General features: G+C 43.3%; 1 protein-coding gene across 1 annotated transcript in view; it reads left to right on the forward strand.

Moving 5' to 3' along the window:
* Positions 1 to 343: 343 nt before the first annotated feature.
* Positions 344 to 18,881, forward strand: part of HS3ST6 (heparan sulfate-glucosamine 3-sulfotransferase 6) — a 114,616-nt gene continuing 96,078 nt past the window's right edge. The window contains exon 1 of the mRNA XM_038420400.2: positions 344 to 732. Within this exon, the coding sequence (XP_038276328.1) occupies positions 344 to 732 (389 nt within the window). The remainder of the gene's footprint in view (positions 733 to 18,881) is intronic.

The raw sequence follows: 18,881 nt of genomic DNA on the forward strand, positions 1-18,881 counted from the left end.
CCCGCCGGCTGCGCGCCTTTGCGGGCTGCCCGCCCGCGGTGCCCGGGGCTCGCCGCCTCGGAGCGGCTCCCCTCGGGCAGGAGCCGGGGTCCCGCCCCCGCAGCGGGACCGTGGCCGAGGAGGAGGAGGAGGGCGGCGGAGGGGGCTGGCTCAGAGGTGGCTCCGCCGGTGCCCAGCGCTGGCCCCGGGACCGGGCGCTGCATCCTCCCGCGGCTGGGCAGCGGCCGGGGGGGGCCCCGCTGGGCCAGGTTCGCCCGGGCCCGCGGGGAGGCGGCGAGGGCGGCGGCCGGGGGGAGCATGTGCCGGCCGGGCGGCGCTGGCCGGCCCCCGGCAGCGGCGCCCCATGGGCGGTAGCCGCGGCGGGCTGGCGGGGCAGCTGGGCGGGCTGCTGCGGGCGCAGCCCCGCGCCTCCCTCGGCCTCCCCATGCTGCTGCTCGGCACCTACTTCTTCTACTGCCTGACGGGCTCCTGCGAGCCGCTGCCGCCCGCCGCCCGCCAGCTGCGCCCGCCGCCCCGCGACCCCGCCGGGGACCGGCCCGAGGAGCCGGCGGCGGCCGGGGGCCGGGCCGGGCCGGGCAGCCGGCGCTTCCCGCAGGCCATCATCGTGGGGGTGAAGAAGGGCGGCACCCGGGCGCTGCTGGAGTTCCTGCGGGCGCACCCCGCCGTGCGCGCCCTGGGCGCCGAGCCCCACTTCTTCGACCGCGGCTACGAGAAGGGGCTGCGCTGGTACAGGTGAGACCCGGGACAGCCCGCTCCGCCCCGTCCCGTCCCGGGGATTCCTCCTTCGCTTAGCCCGGGTCAGGCCCCGTTCCCCGCACCCAGCCCGGGGCACTCCTGGGTTCTGGCTGGGTTCGCTCCTGCTCCCACGCCACACGGTCCAAGGGATCCCTCTGTAATATACACCGGGTTAGCCCCCTTTCCCTGCACTCAATACAGGACGCCCCAGTGTAATCCGGCTTCGCTCCTGCTCCGCCACCCAACCCGGCTCACTCCAATGTAATCCAGGATCGCCCCTGTTCCCACCCCACTTCATCCAGATTACTCCTCTATAACGTACTCCAGGTTACCCCCTTTCCCCACACTCAACCGAGGTCACTCCAGTGTAATGTGGGTTCACTCCTGCTCCCACCCAGCTCCATCCAGGTTACTCTGTTGTAATATGGGTTACCCCCTTTTTTGGCACTCAGTCCAGGTCACTCCAATGTAATCTGGGTTTACTCCTACTCCCCCACAATCCAGATCGCTCCTCTTGATTGTAATTCAGGTTCACTCCTGTGCCCACCCCACTGAATCCAGGTTACTCTATTGTAGTCTGGGCTAGCCCCTGGTCCCCCACTCAGTGCAGGTTACTCTTCTTGAATATAATCTGGGTTCACTCCTGCTCTCCCCACTTAATCCAGATCACTCCAGTATAATCTGTGTTCATCCCTGCTTGCATCCACTCAATCCAGGTTACTCCTCTTTAATATAATCCCAGTTAGCTGTTGCTCCCAACAGTTCAATCCAGACTAACCACCCCCTAATCCATGCAATTCAGGTTGCCCTCTGCTCCCATTCAACTCAATCCAGGTTGCCCCTCTAAAATTAATTACTGTCCCTTTACAAATTTTCTACGCACACTTTTTGAGGGGGTTATGGTGTAGAAAGATGACTTGGATAGCACTGGTTTTGTCCCGTCCTTCCCTGCATTAGAAAAAGGCAATAACAATCTTTAAAGGCATGAATGGGCTGTTAGTTTAAAAAAAAATCATGCTAGGGAGTGTGTATGTGGGAACCCTGTACCTAATTTTTATTAGCAGAGTGACTAAAATGCCAAGTCTAAAAAATCTACTTTATGTACAGCCTTTATAAAAGCGTGCCCAGCCTTTCCCAATCTCTTCCTCCTTGGGAAATTATTCACCTCTTCGGGTCTCTGCGGATGCTGCGTTTTCATAGCACAGCAGGAATGAATGCCCCATGTGCATAATAAATCGTGAGCCACTTCTCTGCAGCAGCATACAGTTTAAAGCATGCCAACCTGTGTCAGAACAATGGTGGGGTATCTGGTAGTGCCTTGGTCTCTGCTCCAGTGCCAAAGCAACAGGTTTACAGTGATCAGATCTTAAGGTGCAGCCGGTGCTGCCCTGTGTGCTTTGGAAAGCTCTTAGCACATGCTGGGGGCTCTCCGTCTAAATTATTAATAATAATCAGTCTAATTTTTTTTATTCTTAACACTTAAAAACAATTTTTTTTTTAAAGGGAGGCTGACAGAAGTTCCAGTACTAAACAATACTTAAAATGACCTTTCATGCCTGCTAGTTGCAAGGCTGGCTTTCGCCCCAAAAATGTTTATCAGAACAAAACCTGTCTTTGTGTTGTAAATCCGATGACTTCTTGTTTCCTGAGTCTGAATGTTATTGCAGGGATTCGGAGGCCAGCGATCGACAAATCAGTGGTCTTAATAAAAACAAAAATCAAATTGCAGGCGTTGATGGGAACAGACCATTGCAAGTTTGTTGGTTAATGTCAGCATTAACCCAAAAAGAAAAGGAGTACTTGTGGCACCTTAGAGACTAACAAATTTATTTGAGCATAAGCTTTCGTGCATCCGATTAAGTGAGCTGTAGCTCACGAAAGCTTATGCTCAAATAAATTTGTTAGTCTCTAAGGTGCCACAAGTACTCCTTTTCTTTTTGCGAATACAGACTAACACGGCTGCTACTCTGAAACCTAGCATTAACCCAGTGAATCATACATGATAGGAAGCCCTGGGTCTGTTTTTCAGAGGAGCTGATCACCAGCCGTTCTCACTGCCTTCAGCTGGAGTTGTGAGCGCTCAGTAACTGTGAAAATCAGGCCCTCTGTTCTTAACGCACCATACTGTACCTATATGTAGCAGGCTTAGCTGGTTCTGGGACAGATGGCATAGTTTAAGGAAAGACTGATGAATCTAGGATAAAGTTGGAGACTTGGCTTCTGAATTACCTGGGATTTATGGTTTTAACCCTTGATAATTTATCCTTGATACACCTGCAATTTTTTCCCATTTCCTTTTATGGCGTTTCATTTAGGGAGTTTAAAAAAGACTGAGTAACCATTAACATTGTATGATGAGGTTGAATCTATCAAAGGAATTGCTTATTTACAGTGGGTTGGAAATATTGGCATGGTGGAGAGAAGCGGGGAAAAAAACTATTGTCTGAATTCCTTGATACGTTACGGTCGGCCCGTTGTGTCAAAGGGCAGAACCGTCTTGATTCAACGGAGTTGTTCGGTTTCAAGGGTTTCAATGGAGTTGAACTCTTCAGGCGAGAAAACATTTGGAAGAGCAGCTACTGTGCATGTGGTGTCTATTAAACTTCCACATCTTGGGCCAACTGAAAGTGTCTGGGCCAGATTCACTCATGATGCAAGTCCCCCAAAGTCAGTGAATGAATCTAGCCTGTTAGGTTGAAGAGAGCCAACGTGCAGATTGATAAAGTGTCCCTCTGTTTTATTCAAACATCTGAAAGTAATAAAATGGGGAGCCCTGTCTGTCTTTCTGTCGGTTCAGCTATTGTTTTCTCTTCTAAACCAAAACAAAAAAGATTTTTTTCTTTTCAATTACTTCATCTTTCTTCACATTTCTCTCCGTCGCGGGGAAGGTTTAAGGTAATAATTCTCCCTGAAACACAAAGCCTTGAAAATCAGGGCTTTAAATGGAAAGTGAGGTAACTTTAGCCTCACAGTTGCAGCTCTGTAATACCACATCTGGATTGTGAAGTTGTTGACTTAGTGCACTTCAAGTACAGTGAGCAGCACAGTTATTTTTATGATCGTATTAATGTTACAATGATTTATGATTTAATTTCTAAGTTCCATATATTCCTACGCTGTTGACAATAATCAGTAGTCTCTTTTTTTCGTTGAAAATTAATAGATGGACCTAACCAGCTAGAAAAACATTTTAATGACAATTATACACATTATTAAACCCCGTATAGAAGTTAGCTCCACTGCCAGCCATTTAAGAGTATTCTAAGAGAAAGTTGCAGCGTGTACCGCAGAGGTATAAAATGAATAAATATGCTTAGTGCCTCATTAGCTATGAATTTTGAGGAATGTAAATGTTTGCAGGGAGTTTAGGTGAGACAAACAAAATGTTTTAAAATGGTTCTGAGCATTGTGGAATCAGTGGAAATACAAGTACAGACCATTTTTATATCATTAACTGAATACCAGAAATGAGTGCAATATTCTATAAAGATGTGACCATTTTCTCTCTGGTAAAGAAAAATCTTTAAAGAGACTTCGCTGTGATTCAGAGTAGAGCAAGTCTGCATTCAAAACAATACGCATAAGAATATTTCTTCTATTACTTTTTGCTTTTCCAGTTTTATTTTCATATGAAAATGTGTTTTCATTGTTGTTTCTTCATTTAACGTCAGACTGAGCTAAAGTTGAGATGTTGCCTGTGTGGAAAGAGAAGGTGGATGAAAGTTTAAACTTTTCCTAGGACTATCTCAAAGTGGTGCAAACATTTTTTTTTAAATATTTGAATGAGCCAAGAAACTAAAATTACACCAAAGCTTTTAATGTCAACACATTGGGGCCCTGGGGCACCTTAAGTAAATTAAAAAAAAAATCCTCTAGAATATGTACAACTCCAGATTCCCCTTCTTCATAATCATAATTCAGTTTCCCGTGCTTGGAACAATTGCTGTACTGAAATAAGCAGTATTTAGTTGTAGTTGTGGAGTAGTTTATATTACCCACTTAAAGCATTGTTTAGTTAATTGATTACAAACATTCATTCTAAGTTAGTCTTTCACTGTGTATTTAAATTCAATTTATCTGCTCTGCCTTTTTGAAAAGGGTAGGGAAGGGGTTTTTGTTAATGACTCGAAAGCCTTCAGCATAAACCGACCAAATATCTAATATGACGGTTTTCTGGTTACTACAGGTTTAACTCATAATATGAGGATAAACAGCTTTCCTTTCTGGTTTATAACATAAATAACCTAATGGACAATCCAAGCATGAAGTGAATTATTATCCTAAAGCAAAACCACTTTTTTTGCACTTAACACTGTGTAAACTAAACCTAAATGGAAAGCAAAGATGATGTTTGTAGTTAGTTTGGCTACTGGGGTAACAATGCACTGTCTTTCAAAGGAGAAGGGGTTCTTTTTTTTATTTAAATATTAGCACTTTATTGTCTCTCTCTGTGTAGTTATTTCTCCACTTTATGGAAATAAAGAAAAGGGAAAATGTAAATACTTCAAATTGCATGAAGACATAAGTTGACAAGTGATTTTTAGAATTCTAGCAGGAATATTTTTAGGGATGCTAACTAACCATGAAGACATGGGGGCAGTTCTGCACTCATTTGGATTGGTGCATGTATCCCCTAACTCTACTGAAGTAAAGGGCCTCAGCTACTGTAATACACTGACATAACGCCTTCATTTCACTGGAGCTCTGCCTATTTACACCAGCAGACTATCTGGCCCAATGCAGTTAGTCTGTACTTGCCATGTAAATGGGATCAGAATCAGGGCCACAACCTGTATTGAAAGGGGCTGGATAGAAAGAACTGCAGAATATTTCAATTCAATAAAACTTTTATGTGGAGAGTTTCTAGTTATAAAAGGCTGTGGCTGATTTAACATACAGCAGAAATTGCTCATCTCTGATTGTATAACTGGGGATGTTTATTTGGGGGGGGAGATCTATTTAAAATGTTGCATTTGATTTTTGTTTGTTTGTTTGTTACTAGTGCTGAGATTTTTCTTTCAGATTGTTAGATCTTAATTTGTCCTCATGGCAGCTATAACTTAAATGGATTCTCTAAAATCTCCCAGTTCCTTGCTTCACAGAACGGCCTCAACATTTCTAGTGTCACGGGGAGAATATGGAAGAGTTTGGATAATGGGGGTTTTGGGTAACTGAGGGAACTTTCAATGGAATGACTAGATCTTTAGGGACATTATGTTAGATAGCAAGGAGCTCTGGGTCTTTAAGGTTTTTAAAATCAGCTGATGCAAAGAGCAGTTTCCCTGCACTGAAGCCCTGCAGAATGCAACAGCACTGACTAGCCAGTTCATTGTTAACCGAATAACTAGAAGTTTCTATCTCCTCTTCTTATTTACAATCTGCTCCGTCCTGCAGCCTCTATTTTGATACCTAAAGGAACACAGTTTTATAGAGGCAGGATAAGTGCGGTGCTGTGCCAAAACACTAGATAACTGATCACATGTTTGTTGCCTCTGACAAACACTGAAAGTGCAGCTGCTGAAAGATTAGCCTCTTGTACCACAAAATTTCACACTGCGGATGTTGGCCCACATCAGATTTTTATAGGAACTTAAAAAAAATGCATACTTCATTAATTTTTTTGGCATAAATAACAAAGCCATACAATCATGGCTGCGTGTATGCAATGGTAACAGCTGGCAGGCCCTTGTGGACAAATATAAATGCTTCATCTGTGGACCGTGCTATAGCGCAGAGAGGTTATGCATAGTACTTGTGCCCTTAGGTCTCCATCAATTTAATAAAACAATTTAAATCCACTGAATTTATTTGAGCCTCTCCCTCCAAACTTTGTATTTCTTAATTTTCCGTTGTTCAAAAACAGTACACACAGCCAAAAGGAGGAGCTAATTATTAATATTGTTTGTGTACACACTTTTTTGTGTGTGTGTGTGTAGAATGGGACTAGAGGCAGTTAAACCTTGCCATCTGCAAGCATTTCTTCTGTCTCACTGTTGGAGGCAAGTACCAATCTTATAAGGGAGCTGGGAAACAGGATTTCTTGGGGCAGGTTTTCTTATCTGTAAACCTTGTTGTCCTTAAGTCTTTGCGCGGGCGTGGAAAAGATACACAAAAAGACTGCTGTGATTCCAGTGTTGCTCTTTTGACATTAGCTGAGAATGTTATTGGCAGCTGAAAAGCAGAGTTAAGTGGATGCCTCAAGGGTTTTTGTGTGTGTTGTGATTTGTGTGGACAGATCAAGACATCCTGTAGCAGGATCCGTTAAATAAATGGACATTTTCACTTCCTAGTGATCGCCAAGATGCATTTTGGCATGAAACTCGTGTCTTTTGCTTGAGGAAAGCTTTTCACAGAAGCATTTAAGTAATATATAGGTGGGGAGAGACAAAGAAATCTTACAAAATAAACATGGAATCAGATGACAAAACATCTAAGGAGCTTGACTTCAATGCATTATCTTTATTCGTTGACAAAGGCTAATCTGGTTTCCTAATGAACTAACTTCCAAATCCTCAAAGTCTGAGAGCAGTCTTCCTTTCACAGTGTCTTCCTACAAATTGAGCTCTGGAGCACACTCCTTAGTTATCATTTTATTATCCCATTTTTTTAAAATGTCAGAAGCAATGTCTATCTTCACGACCTCCAAACCCCTCACATCAGGTCAGAACAATCCAAAAAATATATAAAACACAAACGAAAAGACAGAAAAATTAGTCAGGCTAGCCCCTCATTAAGAAATATTAAGCTTTGCACCTTAAATTATCTGGGTCTGTAGAATAACTATTTAACTTTCTTTCAGCTGAAATAGTAAAATTATCTCACCTGGATAGCAACCCTTTTGTGTTCTTAGCATGCTGTTAGTCACATAACATTTAGCCCTGTGCTCTGCAGACACCAAGCCAAATGAGCCTCACATGCATGAGTGTTTGTAGGATTGGGCCCTCTCTTGGTCATTTGGCCTAGACAGTAGTTATGAAGCAATCTGTCGGATGCAGGACATGCCGATTTTTGGCATTTTGCAAACTGCTTTCAAGTGGGATTAAAAACCGCTTTGACTGCTGCTAGGATAGGGAAGCAACATTTGAAAATGCTTAAGACGATCACAGGGCAGGGCAGGCATTATGTGTGATGACCAAGATGGGCTACGCTGTTGCTGTTTAGAAAACTCTTTGCAGCTAACGCACAATCAGCTCTGAGGCAAAGGGCCTGATTCTGATCTCGCGTACATCAGTTTCACACTAGTGCGACGCTGTTGACTTCAACGGGGTGGCTTCTGGTTTTGGCCCCAGTCCAAATCCCATAGAAGTCAATGAAATTCTCTTCACTCACTTCAGCAGACTTTAGATCACACCCTTAGGCTGGTGCAACTCCCATTTATTCTCTGTGTTGTTAAATAGACACCATCAGGTTAAAGCTGGTGAAGGCTGCGTGTTGCTATTGGCTATGGTCTTCCTGGTAAAAGCTCTCACTCCTAGGATGGAACAAGTCATATTCTTTGTAATCAGCTGCGCAAGACTTTTTTAAGTTTAATTTTTTTTGTAAACAAATTTGCAATGTAGTGAAGCGTTGGGGAGTGACCTGGGTTTTTAAATTGTTCAAAACAGTATTGCCAACCCTAAGCATTCACAGACCACGAGCCAGGCCCCAAGAAATCATGTCATCATGAGATTTAACAAATAATACACTTGGAATTCTTTTTATATTTGCTTTCTAGCTTTTGAACCTTTGGAATTCAGGTTTTCCAGCTTATCTCTGCAACCACAAGGATTAAAACTTGCTGTTTTTATACGAAAACTCAGATTCTTGTGTATTCACGTGACTCCAGGGTCTGAAGTTTTAAGAAAAACCTCAAACATTGTGAAACTCTACTATAAAAAATAGCAAAAGCTGCTGCACTGCTGTTAGCTTAATTATTATGCAACAGTTTTAAATAATTGTCATTGTTTTGTGTTGAATGTAATTTATTTTGCAATGTGCCACTGTGACATTTGCTCATATTTTCTATGCATTTGTGAATTTTGCATTTTGTGGTGTCATGATTTTTCTGCTATGACAATCAAATCAAGGTTACAGTTAATATATTTGTTAAAATCTTAGCTATGTTATAGATTATTAAAACGAAAGAAAACTAAAAAAGAAGAACTAAAAAAAAATTCTAATTTACTCTTTGCACTTTATGCTCTTTGTTTACTTGCTTCATTTCTCTATTTGGACAATGACAAAAAACTAGCCCGTTTCACTTTTGTTTCTAGTCATTTTCTCTTTCTAATTTTCATGCATTCATGCAGTGCTGCATTGTCTGAATTGCAAACACTACCTTTATTTATAAACTGTTTTCGTTAGCTTAAAGGCCATCACAGAAATATTGGTCTTAAACTTTTTGAAAGCTTTTTTTTAATACAAAATATTAATTCTGGATCAGATTTGTCCTGTGTCCCTTTAAGAAAAAGGACTATTTAAAAGTAGTATTAAAAGAAAAGTTGGGGCTGATTATCAGAAGTTCTGAGCATCTGCAGCTCCTGTTGAACTTCAACAGGGATTTGGGGTACTCGGCTGTTCTGAAAATCTAGCTTCTTAATTGTAACATGGATAGATACAATGCAACATTGCTGCTGTAAAGGGGGATGGTACGTTGCTCTTCTTGTCTTGATGATTTTAAATTGATATATCCAGTGTATGATCATGCACATTGTATCTGATAACATGAAGTAATTGCGATTGTCCTGAAAGACAATAACGCCTTTCTTAGCAGCAACACTATTTATTCTTGAAAATACCGTGTTTTTTTTTCTCTCTAGACAGCTTTTACAAGTAAATAATGACAGGAAAGTGGAAAAGGCTAATGGAGTTGGATGCTGCCTAAATGCAAATGGAATCTGTTAGTTAAGACTGTTCAAAGATTTTTAAAATAGTAATTATAGTCACCCTGTGAAGGAAGTGGGCTGCTCAGAGGAAGTTGTGGAGAGAAGCACAAAAGTTAATTGGAGAACATGCTTAAAAGCTTATTCCTGACCCTTTCAAAACTCTTCACTATATTAAGCTTGGGTGGGGATTGAAAACTTGGCTAATGAAAGGCCTGATTTAATACCCGGATTTAGCTCTAAATGGCTTTTCAAAGAGCTTTCAAAATCCGTCTGCTTACAAAGCTCATCAGCAACAGACTGATTCTTCCCCGCCCCGTCTGCAAAATGGTGGCCTGCCCAAAGCAGAAGCTGCTGCATAAGAGTTGTCTCTGACGGCAAATACTTTAAAGAGTCAAGGGGTTAACTTCAGATCAGCTACCCTGCTCCCTTGCATGGGTGCTCAGGGGAAAGGCTATAAACGGACAGCTTGGGAGGCAGTGGGGAGAAGGGAGTTTGGGTTTCACGCCCAGGGTCTAAGGGCCATGCTGAGCCCCAAGCAAGAGAGTTTCCCCTTTTCACTTCTGTTGCTCACTGACCCTACAAGGTACTGATCTTTCTGGCCCCGATTCCAGCAAAGCACTTATGCATGTGCTTAACCTTAAGAATATGATTAGATCTCCATGAAGTCAAGGGGAATTTACTTACATGCTTAACATTAAGCAGTGTGGCACACCACATGTCCTCATGGGAGGGACTTGGGAGACCTGGGTTTTATTCCTGGCTCTGCCACTGGCCTTCTGGGTGACCTCTCTGTGCCTCAGTTTCCCTATCTGTAAAATGGGGATAATGATCCTGCCCTCCTTTGTTAAAGCACTTTGAGATCTACTGATGAAAAGCACTATAGAAGAGCTAGGGATTGTTGTTGTTTGTTATAATACATACTGAAGAAAAGACCTTTCTGATTGCATCTGAATATTTCTGCCGAGTCTCTCCATCTCTTTGCAAGCAGCCTCTATGTACCATACAAAGCAGCAGTATCAAATCTCAATCCCTCCTTCCTCTTTTTCTCTTCATAGTCTCCATTCCCCATCTCCTAAAATGAAACCAAAAATGGGGGTTACACAAGGGAAGGGAGTTTTAAGAAAACCCTCCAACTTGCTTTAGGTTCCAAAGCTGCTTTGATTCTCTAACTTTCCTTCCTGCAATTCCCTCTCTAACTTTTGCAGCTTCGTTCATGGCCACTGTTTTGAAATAGTGTGACGTGCATTAATCCAACAGGAAGGTCTCTTGGTTCTGAACCACATCAGGCTAGGGATAAAAAGGAACTATAGACGGTGAATGTCACAATCTCTTTAGATATTTGACTTGTGGGAAAAGGAGGTGGGATGGGAATGAGAGGAAGAAGGGGCCAGGGAAGTCAGCCGTCAAACAGGTTTAGGGTTTTAATTTTGAAAGCTGCAAAATTTGCAGAGATTATGGACCAAATCCTGCTCTCTGTTACAATGTAAATCTGAAGTAACTCCAGTGAAGTCAGTGGTGTGAATCTGGCCTCTTGTCTCAGGTTCCTAGGTCAGGTTTTAATGCTGTGATCTTATTTTAAAGTGAGCCTTTATTTTCTAAAAAATCTATGAATCATAGAATCATAGAATCATAGAATATCAGGGTTGGAAGGGACCCCAGAAGGTCATCTAGTCCAACCCCCTGCTCAAAGCAGGACCAAGTCCCAGTTAAATCATCCCAGCCAGGGCTTTGTCAAGCCTGACCTTAAAAACCTCTAAGGAAGGAGATTCTACCACCTCCCTAGGTAACGCATTCCAGTGTTTCACCACCCTCTTAGTGAAAAAGTTTTTCCTAATATCCAATCTAAACCTCCCCCATTGCAACTTGAGACCATTACTCCTCGTTCTGTCATCTGCTACCATTGAGAACAGTCTAGAGCCATCCTCTTTGAAACCCCCTTTCAGGTAGTTGAAAGCAGCTATCAAATCCCCCCTCATTCTTCTCTTCTGCAGACTAAACAATCCCAGCTCCCTCAGCCTCTCCTCATAAGTCATGTGCTCTAGACCCCTAATCATTTTTGTATGGACCTGCTCCAGGAAATATTTACTGCTAGGCACAGGCCTTACTACCACGAACCATTGCATTGGCTTCAGTGGGACACCTTAAGGTAGTTTCATGAGTATGGGTTTGCTGGATCATGCTCTATTTTGGCTGCATGTAACAGTTACATCAAGCTCATGCCCAACAGAGGGTTTTACAATAGCGGTGCCCAAACTTCGTTCCGCTTGTGGCAGGGGGCGTCGTATTGACAATTTTCTAGGAACCCCTGGGGTGCACTGGAAATAGATAGCAGCTTTCCTCAACTTCAGTTTGGGGCTCATATCTGCTGCGGGTCTGAACTTGCGGTGCCCCATCAGTCCGTAGCTCTGACTGCATGAGCCTTGCATACTGGGCTCAGAGGGGTCTGTGGGCCAGAACCCCGTGTTAGGGTCCTGTAAGCAGTGTAGGGTTCAAGAGCTGCAATTTCCCCATTCATTTCACTTTAGCCACCCTGCTCTATGATTCTGTGATCCCCAAACTGTCCATGTTAGAAGGTATAATGTGCTAACCTATTACTCAAAAATTGCAAACCCTCATTTTGAGCTAATGAACCTGGGTGAATAATTCACATCAAATAAGGTGGTTTGACAAATTGTGGCTTGTTTTTTTTCCTGGTAGTAAATTGCTTATGAACACACACGTCTGAAAAGTGTCAGCAATTCAGAATTATTCGCTACTCCCTTTGGTGAATAGTTCTTGGTCTGCAGATTGTCCGAAATGCAAATGGGGACTGTTACAATTCGGTGTACGCTTTGCTCTGTAACTTCAGCAACTAACTCCTGCCATGTGTCTGACTGACTTATTTTGAAGGTTTAAGTGGGACTTTTTTTAAAGTGGTGTGTGGAATGGAATTTCAGGCTGCAAATTTCAAATGGTGAATTGCACATCGTGACTATCAATTAAATAATTATTATTTGTGATTTGTGTTACTGTCACATGCATGAACCCCACGCTATGGACCAGGACCCCACTGTGTTGGTTGCCGTACGAACAAGGCATAGGAAGATTAGCCCTGCCGTGTAATCTTTTATTTGTGTGGTGTGTGGTGTTTAGCTAAATCGTCCAATCAGGGAACAAGGCCCAATACCATGTGACTGATATAACTAATCAAGGCGGCCTGAATTTTGCATTTTGAATAATATAATCACATTCGCTCCCTGCAAATATTCTCATTGAACATTTTGCTTTTTGTGAGTAGCTGGGCTAGGAAAGCCTCAATACACAAATGTTCATGGATGGCAAAGGTGAAAGGGCTGCAAACATCTTGTAATCAAAACACACTGTCAAATTTGATTAAATATTTGCCTCTCTTTGTCAAGCTGTAGTACTGAAGACGTTCAAAGTGAAGAAATCTCGGCACCAACAGGACATCATAAATGTTAAATTTTTATTTGAAACAGCTGATCGAAAGGAGCTGGTGTGGGGGGAGGGAGGGAGAGAGAGACAAGTGATTTCAGGCATCAAAAATAGCTGTGAATTTTAACACAGAACATTGATTACAAGCAGGAGAGAATTACATTAATGTAGTCACTTGTCACTGGGGTTTTATTAATAATCTTCACTCATTAGTCTGGAGAGAATAAGAATGTGACCTTGTTAAGCGTCCTTGCTGTTGGAAGTACTGACCATTCTGGTATTGATTTACTACTTAGACCCATAAATACGCCATGTGTGTGCATTTGCATTCTTGCATGCATATGCAGCAGGTGTATTCGCAGCTATAATGAAGAATTAGCAGTCTCCTAACCTGCCACCATTTGTATTCATTTGGTAGTTCAGCTGGTGAATTAGCAGGTGTTTTGGACATGCACCATATTGCGCAAAAAGGAGTCTCTAGTGATTGATGGGAAGGCACAAGAAATCTGACAGATACGGTCCCCGGAGGCCAAATCATGTTTCCTTCTCTCCCCAGCTTCTTGTGTTCTGTGTAGGGACCTGGTTGCAGCAGGTGTGCTGCTGGTGCATGGGGGTAGGCAGCATTCTGGGAGCCCACCCATGGTGTCTGAACTCTGTCCGTGCGGCTGAGCTGTGAGAGCTCCCTAAACCCCAGTATTCTGAACGATGGAGCTCTTAGCTGGGGATAGCCCTGGGCATGGGATAGTTGATCCACTGGCCATTTCCCCCCTCTGGATTCCTTCTGACCCTGGTGGATTTCTCCATCACACAACCTGCTCACTTGAACTGTGGGCTGAGGGCAGAATTGACCCCTATGTGACTTTAACAGTCAGCCTTCTCTGCCCCCTTGCACCAGAAGTGACCCTTATCCCAGAACACTCCACAAACATTAACTCAGTCCTGCAGTCTCCCTATGAGGTTGGCAGATATTCTCCCCTTTCACAGATAGAGGTAAATAGAAGCACAAAGAAGCTAAAGTGACTTGCCCAAGGTCACATGCAGAGTCAGTGGCGGAGCTGGGACTAGCAAAAGAAGATTCTTGTTTTCCGAGCTCTGTTTTTAACCACTGGGCAGTGCTGTGCCAATAGAGAGTTTACAACTTTGGATTTGTGTTTACTCTACCTTCCGCTCCTCCCATATGCCCTCTCCCCGATTGGCTCTGAACAGACTCTGTCCTGCTCTGGCATGCCTAAGCCATGTGTACCTTGATGTAGTTTTTAACTTCCTTGAGGCAATATTACTTATGGCAACTGGTAGGCTCATTTTGTTTTCCTTCATGTTTTTAGTAACATGCCGCCTTATCTAACATGCATCATGCAACACGCATCTCTCCTTAAGTGCATCTGCTGGGGAGGTTGTAGGGGTGCAGAAATCAGCCTGTTTTCCTTCTGTCCAGATGTATAAATGTGCACTTTTCAAATGGCTGATTGCACCCCAACAGCTTCCTGTGCTGGATTATTCAAACACCTAAATGCCATGTGGTTGTTGCTAATCTTGCCCTGTGTCTTGAAGTCGCACTGTATTTCCTAGTGACAAGTTGTGTGTCAATGCCCGATGGAGGAACTGTCATTAATGATGGAAGTGAAAGCAGTTCCCCAATTACTGGGTGCACAGAGTGGGCTGTTAAAGGAATATGAAGAAGGTGTCATTGATCAGGTGCTCGACTAGGAGCTCTCCAGCATGTCAGTACGCAGTCCCTCATTACTTACACTTGTCAATTGATGCTTAGGGTTTGGGATGGAGCCATTGGCAAGGGACTGAATAGGCTGCCAATAAAATGCTGTCCATCGACACAGCCTGCTCAACAAAAGTGGCATGCTGAGGTCTCCTGGGTTATTGATGGCAACGCAAACCTTTTCATGGACTGTCCTAACCTTGCTCGCGTTTGCCTGCCAAGTCCCTTCCCTGAAGTGACAACTCAGTGGGGTGTGTGCTGGGGCTGCATTTGAGCCACTGAGCTTTTGGCATAAACAGGGGAGATTATTCTCTCCAAATGAGAACGTACGCTGCTTCCTCTGGCCGCTTTTATATTTCAGAAAGTCATGTTCCAAAGCCACACAGACGGTGAGAAAAATGCAAGGACTGCTGCCAACTCAGTTAGGCTCAGAATTTTGGTTTTGTTGAAGGAAAGAAATGCTCGTTTCAGTGAAAAGCTTTTTTGGGGGTAGATTTAAACATTCGCCTGCCGTGTTGTAGACCGAAGCATGAGGAAAAACCTACATCTGCTTGGGCTAATATTCAGAAGTGAAATTGGTTTCACTTTGCCTGGCTGGTCAATTAATTTTTATTTTGTGTCCAAGTGAATGAAATGTAGCAAGTGAACAGACAGGGTGCAGAATGGTTATTGGTTACTAAAAAAGAAATGAAAGTTCGTGACGGAGGGTCTGATTCTCCTTGGAGTTCCAGATGATTTTGTCACTTATGCCTGTGCAACAGGGGTGTGAAATGTTACCAGATCAGAATGTGCCCGTGTTGCACAAGCACAAATTTATTATTCATTTCAGCTATGGTAGAATCTAGCTACAGTAGAACCTCAGAGTTAAGAACAGGAATGGAAACAACGAAATACAGACTAACACGGCTACCCCTCTGATGCTTGGTCCCACAGGAATGGAGGCTGTTTGTAACTCTGAACAAAATGTTACGATGGTTCTTTCAAAAGTTCAAAACTGGACATTAACTTATTATAGCTCTGAAACTTTACTATGCAGAAAAAAATGCTGCTTTCCTTTCCTTTTTTTTTTAGTAGTTTACATTTAACACAGTACTGTAATGTACTTGCTGTGTGTGTGTGTGTGTGTGTGTGTGTGTGTGTGTGTGCGCGTCCTCTGCTACTGCCTGATTCCCGTTCCAAATGCGGTATGTGGTTGACTGGTAAGTTCGCAACTCTGGTGCTCATAACTCTGAGGTTCTACTGTACCTCAATCCAGGAGGAGGGCCCATGGTCTAGGCAGACAAGGAATAAAGAAGACTGTGTCTGTCCTGAGAGTGTATGTGGAGTCCACAGTTGCAGGTGAGGATCATGCTCAACTGCTCTAACACTATATTATGTTGAATAGAATGAGCCATATTTGGATTTCAGCTACATTGGTGTCAGTCCTCTTGGCAAGTTGTACTACTTATTCACAGTAGTATAGCTAAGAGCAGAATTTGGCCCCTGGTGTTTCCGTAACGAGGTCGGACTTGTTTGTCAGGATTTATGGTGAACCTGCGGGACTTTAGTCTGAGGTAGCTACTGAAGTTATTACTTATTTAATATTTACAAAGTATCATTAATGTGCATTGGATTTCACAGAAATAAAAGACACGTTGCCTAGTGTGGACCAGTATGTTTTTACACACTCAGATATATATTTGCTTTCTGCAATATGGCTTGGATTGAGGGAAGGTCAATCTTACTGGCTGCTAGACAGGATTTGTTACAGAATGAGGCACTGTTTGGTAATAATTGATGGTATTGCTCACCTCCTTTTCCTGTCTCTGACGTGAGTACAATATTAGAGGACAAACATAGCAATCGAGTCTCCGGGCTAGCACATTGCTGAACGGGTGTTGGAAATATTCTGCTGGTGTAGACGGTGTCAACTGGATTGAGTCCCATTCTAAGGGACAGTGCTCGTCCCCACACTTTAAACAGGGGCTGATCATATTTTCTACCCTGGGCGTTGAATAGTTTGTTCTCTGCATCTACCAGCACCCGATCCAATTCAACCAGTTGATGGTCCTGTGCAGCTGACAACTCCTTGCTGTGACTTCAGGTTCCACCCACATAGTTTTTTGTTACAACCAGAACTGCTTAAAAGGGCACAGAAGATTCTGAGGTTGAGTGGAACACTGGACATGCTTATTCATTTGCATATTGCTACCCACAATGCTTTGCAAGCACCCAGTTAATCTTGCAGCAGATGCTGGTGGTAGATCTCTGCTCACTTTTGCATAGCGCATTCCCCTCCCCCCCCCCGATTTTCTTTAATTTCAATAAGCTCAGTGCAGAGCATCTCAGGTCTCTGCTTTTACCTCTTTTACATTATTAGTTTAAAAGTGACTCTTGTACTCAGTGAAAAACCATTGTGGCTGACTTGGCATTTCCTGCTTTTTAATTAATTGGCAGGTCTTTTTTTAAACTCAAGCTTTTTTCCAGCTCTAGTTCTGTCTCTGGTCTCACTCATCTCAGAACCTGTCTGAGCTACTTTAAGCCAAGTAACTGGAGAACCTCCAGAGACCTCTGTTTGGATGGTCATCCAAACCTTTTCTGAACCTCCTGGGTCTTATAATCAAAAAAGGTGGTCTCCTGAGATATGAGGTGTTCTGGAGAGATTTCTGGTGTTAAACCAGATCCATCTAGAAATACCAAAAAAACCATGCTTTTATTTTTTTCTGATATTTCAGCACATCTGCTCCTGGTCCCAGCCTCATTATGAAAATGCAGAGGCATCAGGAACAGACTGAACAAGTATTTGTCTGAAAGGCTTGAAACCTCAAAAATAGGAGATGGCTGTTGAGGTTGGCTTTGAGTCAGTTCCTGTGTTACCTGAACACAGTCTTCTTCCATCCTGCTTTCATAGTCAGAACTCTTCCATCCCTATTTCTACAGCCTTGAGTTTGTTCCTTAAATAGGAAGTATCCAGTGCCTTGGTTATTGCTTAATCCTGATTGAGAAGCCAACATCCCCCATCCCAGATTTTAAGGATCCTATCCAAGCCCATTGGAGTCAATGGGAGTCTTTCCATTGACTTCTGTGGTGGAAAAACTGGGTCCAATCCTCAGCTGGTTCATGCAGTCTTTCCATTGAGTTCAGTACGGCTCTGTTGATTTATACCAGCTGAAGATCTGGTGCATTGTATTTCCGGGTACGGCTAACACAGCAGCTGGGAGGTGTAATTCCCAGCTTGGGCAGCCATACATGCCCTAGCTCTGCTTGAGCTAACAACTCTCATTTGCTATATGGCCCTGGCAGCATGGGCAGCAGCTAAGGCCAGCTACCCAAGCAGCAGCTAACCCAAATTCCCATGGTGCTGTGGCCATGTTCAAGCAGAGGGAATGTGTGTGTCTATCCCTGCTGGGAATTACACCTCCCATCTGCTGTGTAGACATACCCTAAGGGACCAGATTCTGTTCTCATTTATAATGGTGTATATCTGGAGTAACACCACTGATTTCAGTGTAGTGGCTCTGGATTAACATTAGAACAACTGGAATCAGACTCTGGCACAAGGTCAATAATAATAATAAAAGATAATATCACAATTCATTTGGCAAAGCAAAGCAAAGCAGTAGCTGCCAAAGTTGTTTGAAATCAGAGTCCCAGTGGGTTGTCATAATCAGTCTGGATAGAGTCTTGGAGTTTGGTGCTCTGGTCAATTTCCTAACACACAAATGAAAGAGAAACTTGGTGGTCCAATGTAATCCAGCTCTCTCTTCACCTAGGGATATGTTTTGACTTGATTCTGATCTTGTTATAAGGCAGATACCAGGGCTACGTGTTAGAACTTCAAATTCGTTTGGTTTTGAGTGTACTAAGAAACTGATTAAGGGCCGGATTCTGTAGCCTTTACTCATGTGACTTAACTGAGTAAGGACTAATCGTAGGAGTAAGGCTTTGCAAGATCAGGGTCCTACGCTTTCAGAAGTAATTTGCAAAGAGTGAGTTATTGAATGTGTAACATGACCAAATATGTCAGTGAGTCAATTCCACATTTAGCATTAAACCTCCTGATAGCTCGACTAAACCTTTTTTCTAGTGACATGTTAATTGAAAATAAATGAAAATATTAGGTCCCAGTTTATCTTCCAGCAATGTCTGTAATT

This window comes from Dermochelys coriacea, chromosome 10 (genome assembly GCF_009764565.3).
Source record: "Dermochelys coriacea isolate rDerCor1 chromosome 10, rDerCor1.pri.v4, whole genome shotgun sequence".
NCBI classification, from domain to species: domain Eukaryota; kingdom Metazoa; phylum Chordata; order Testudines; family Dermochelyidae; genus Dermochelys; species Dermochelys coriacea.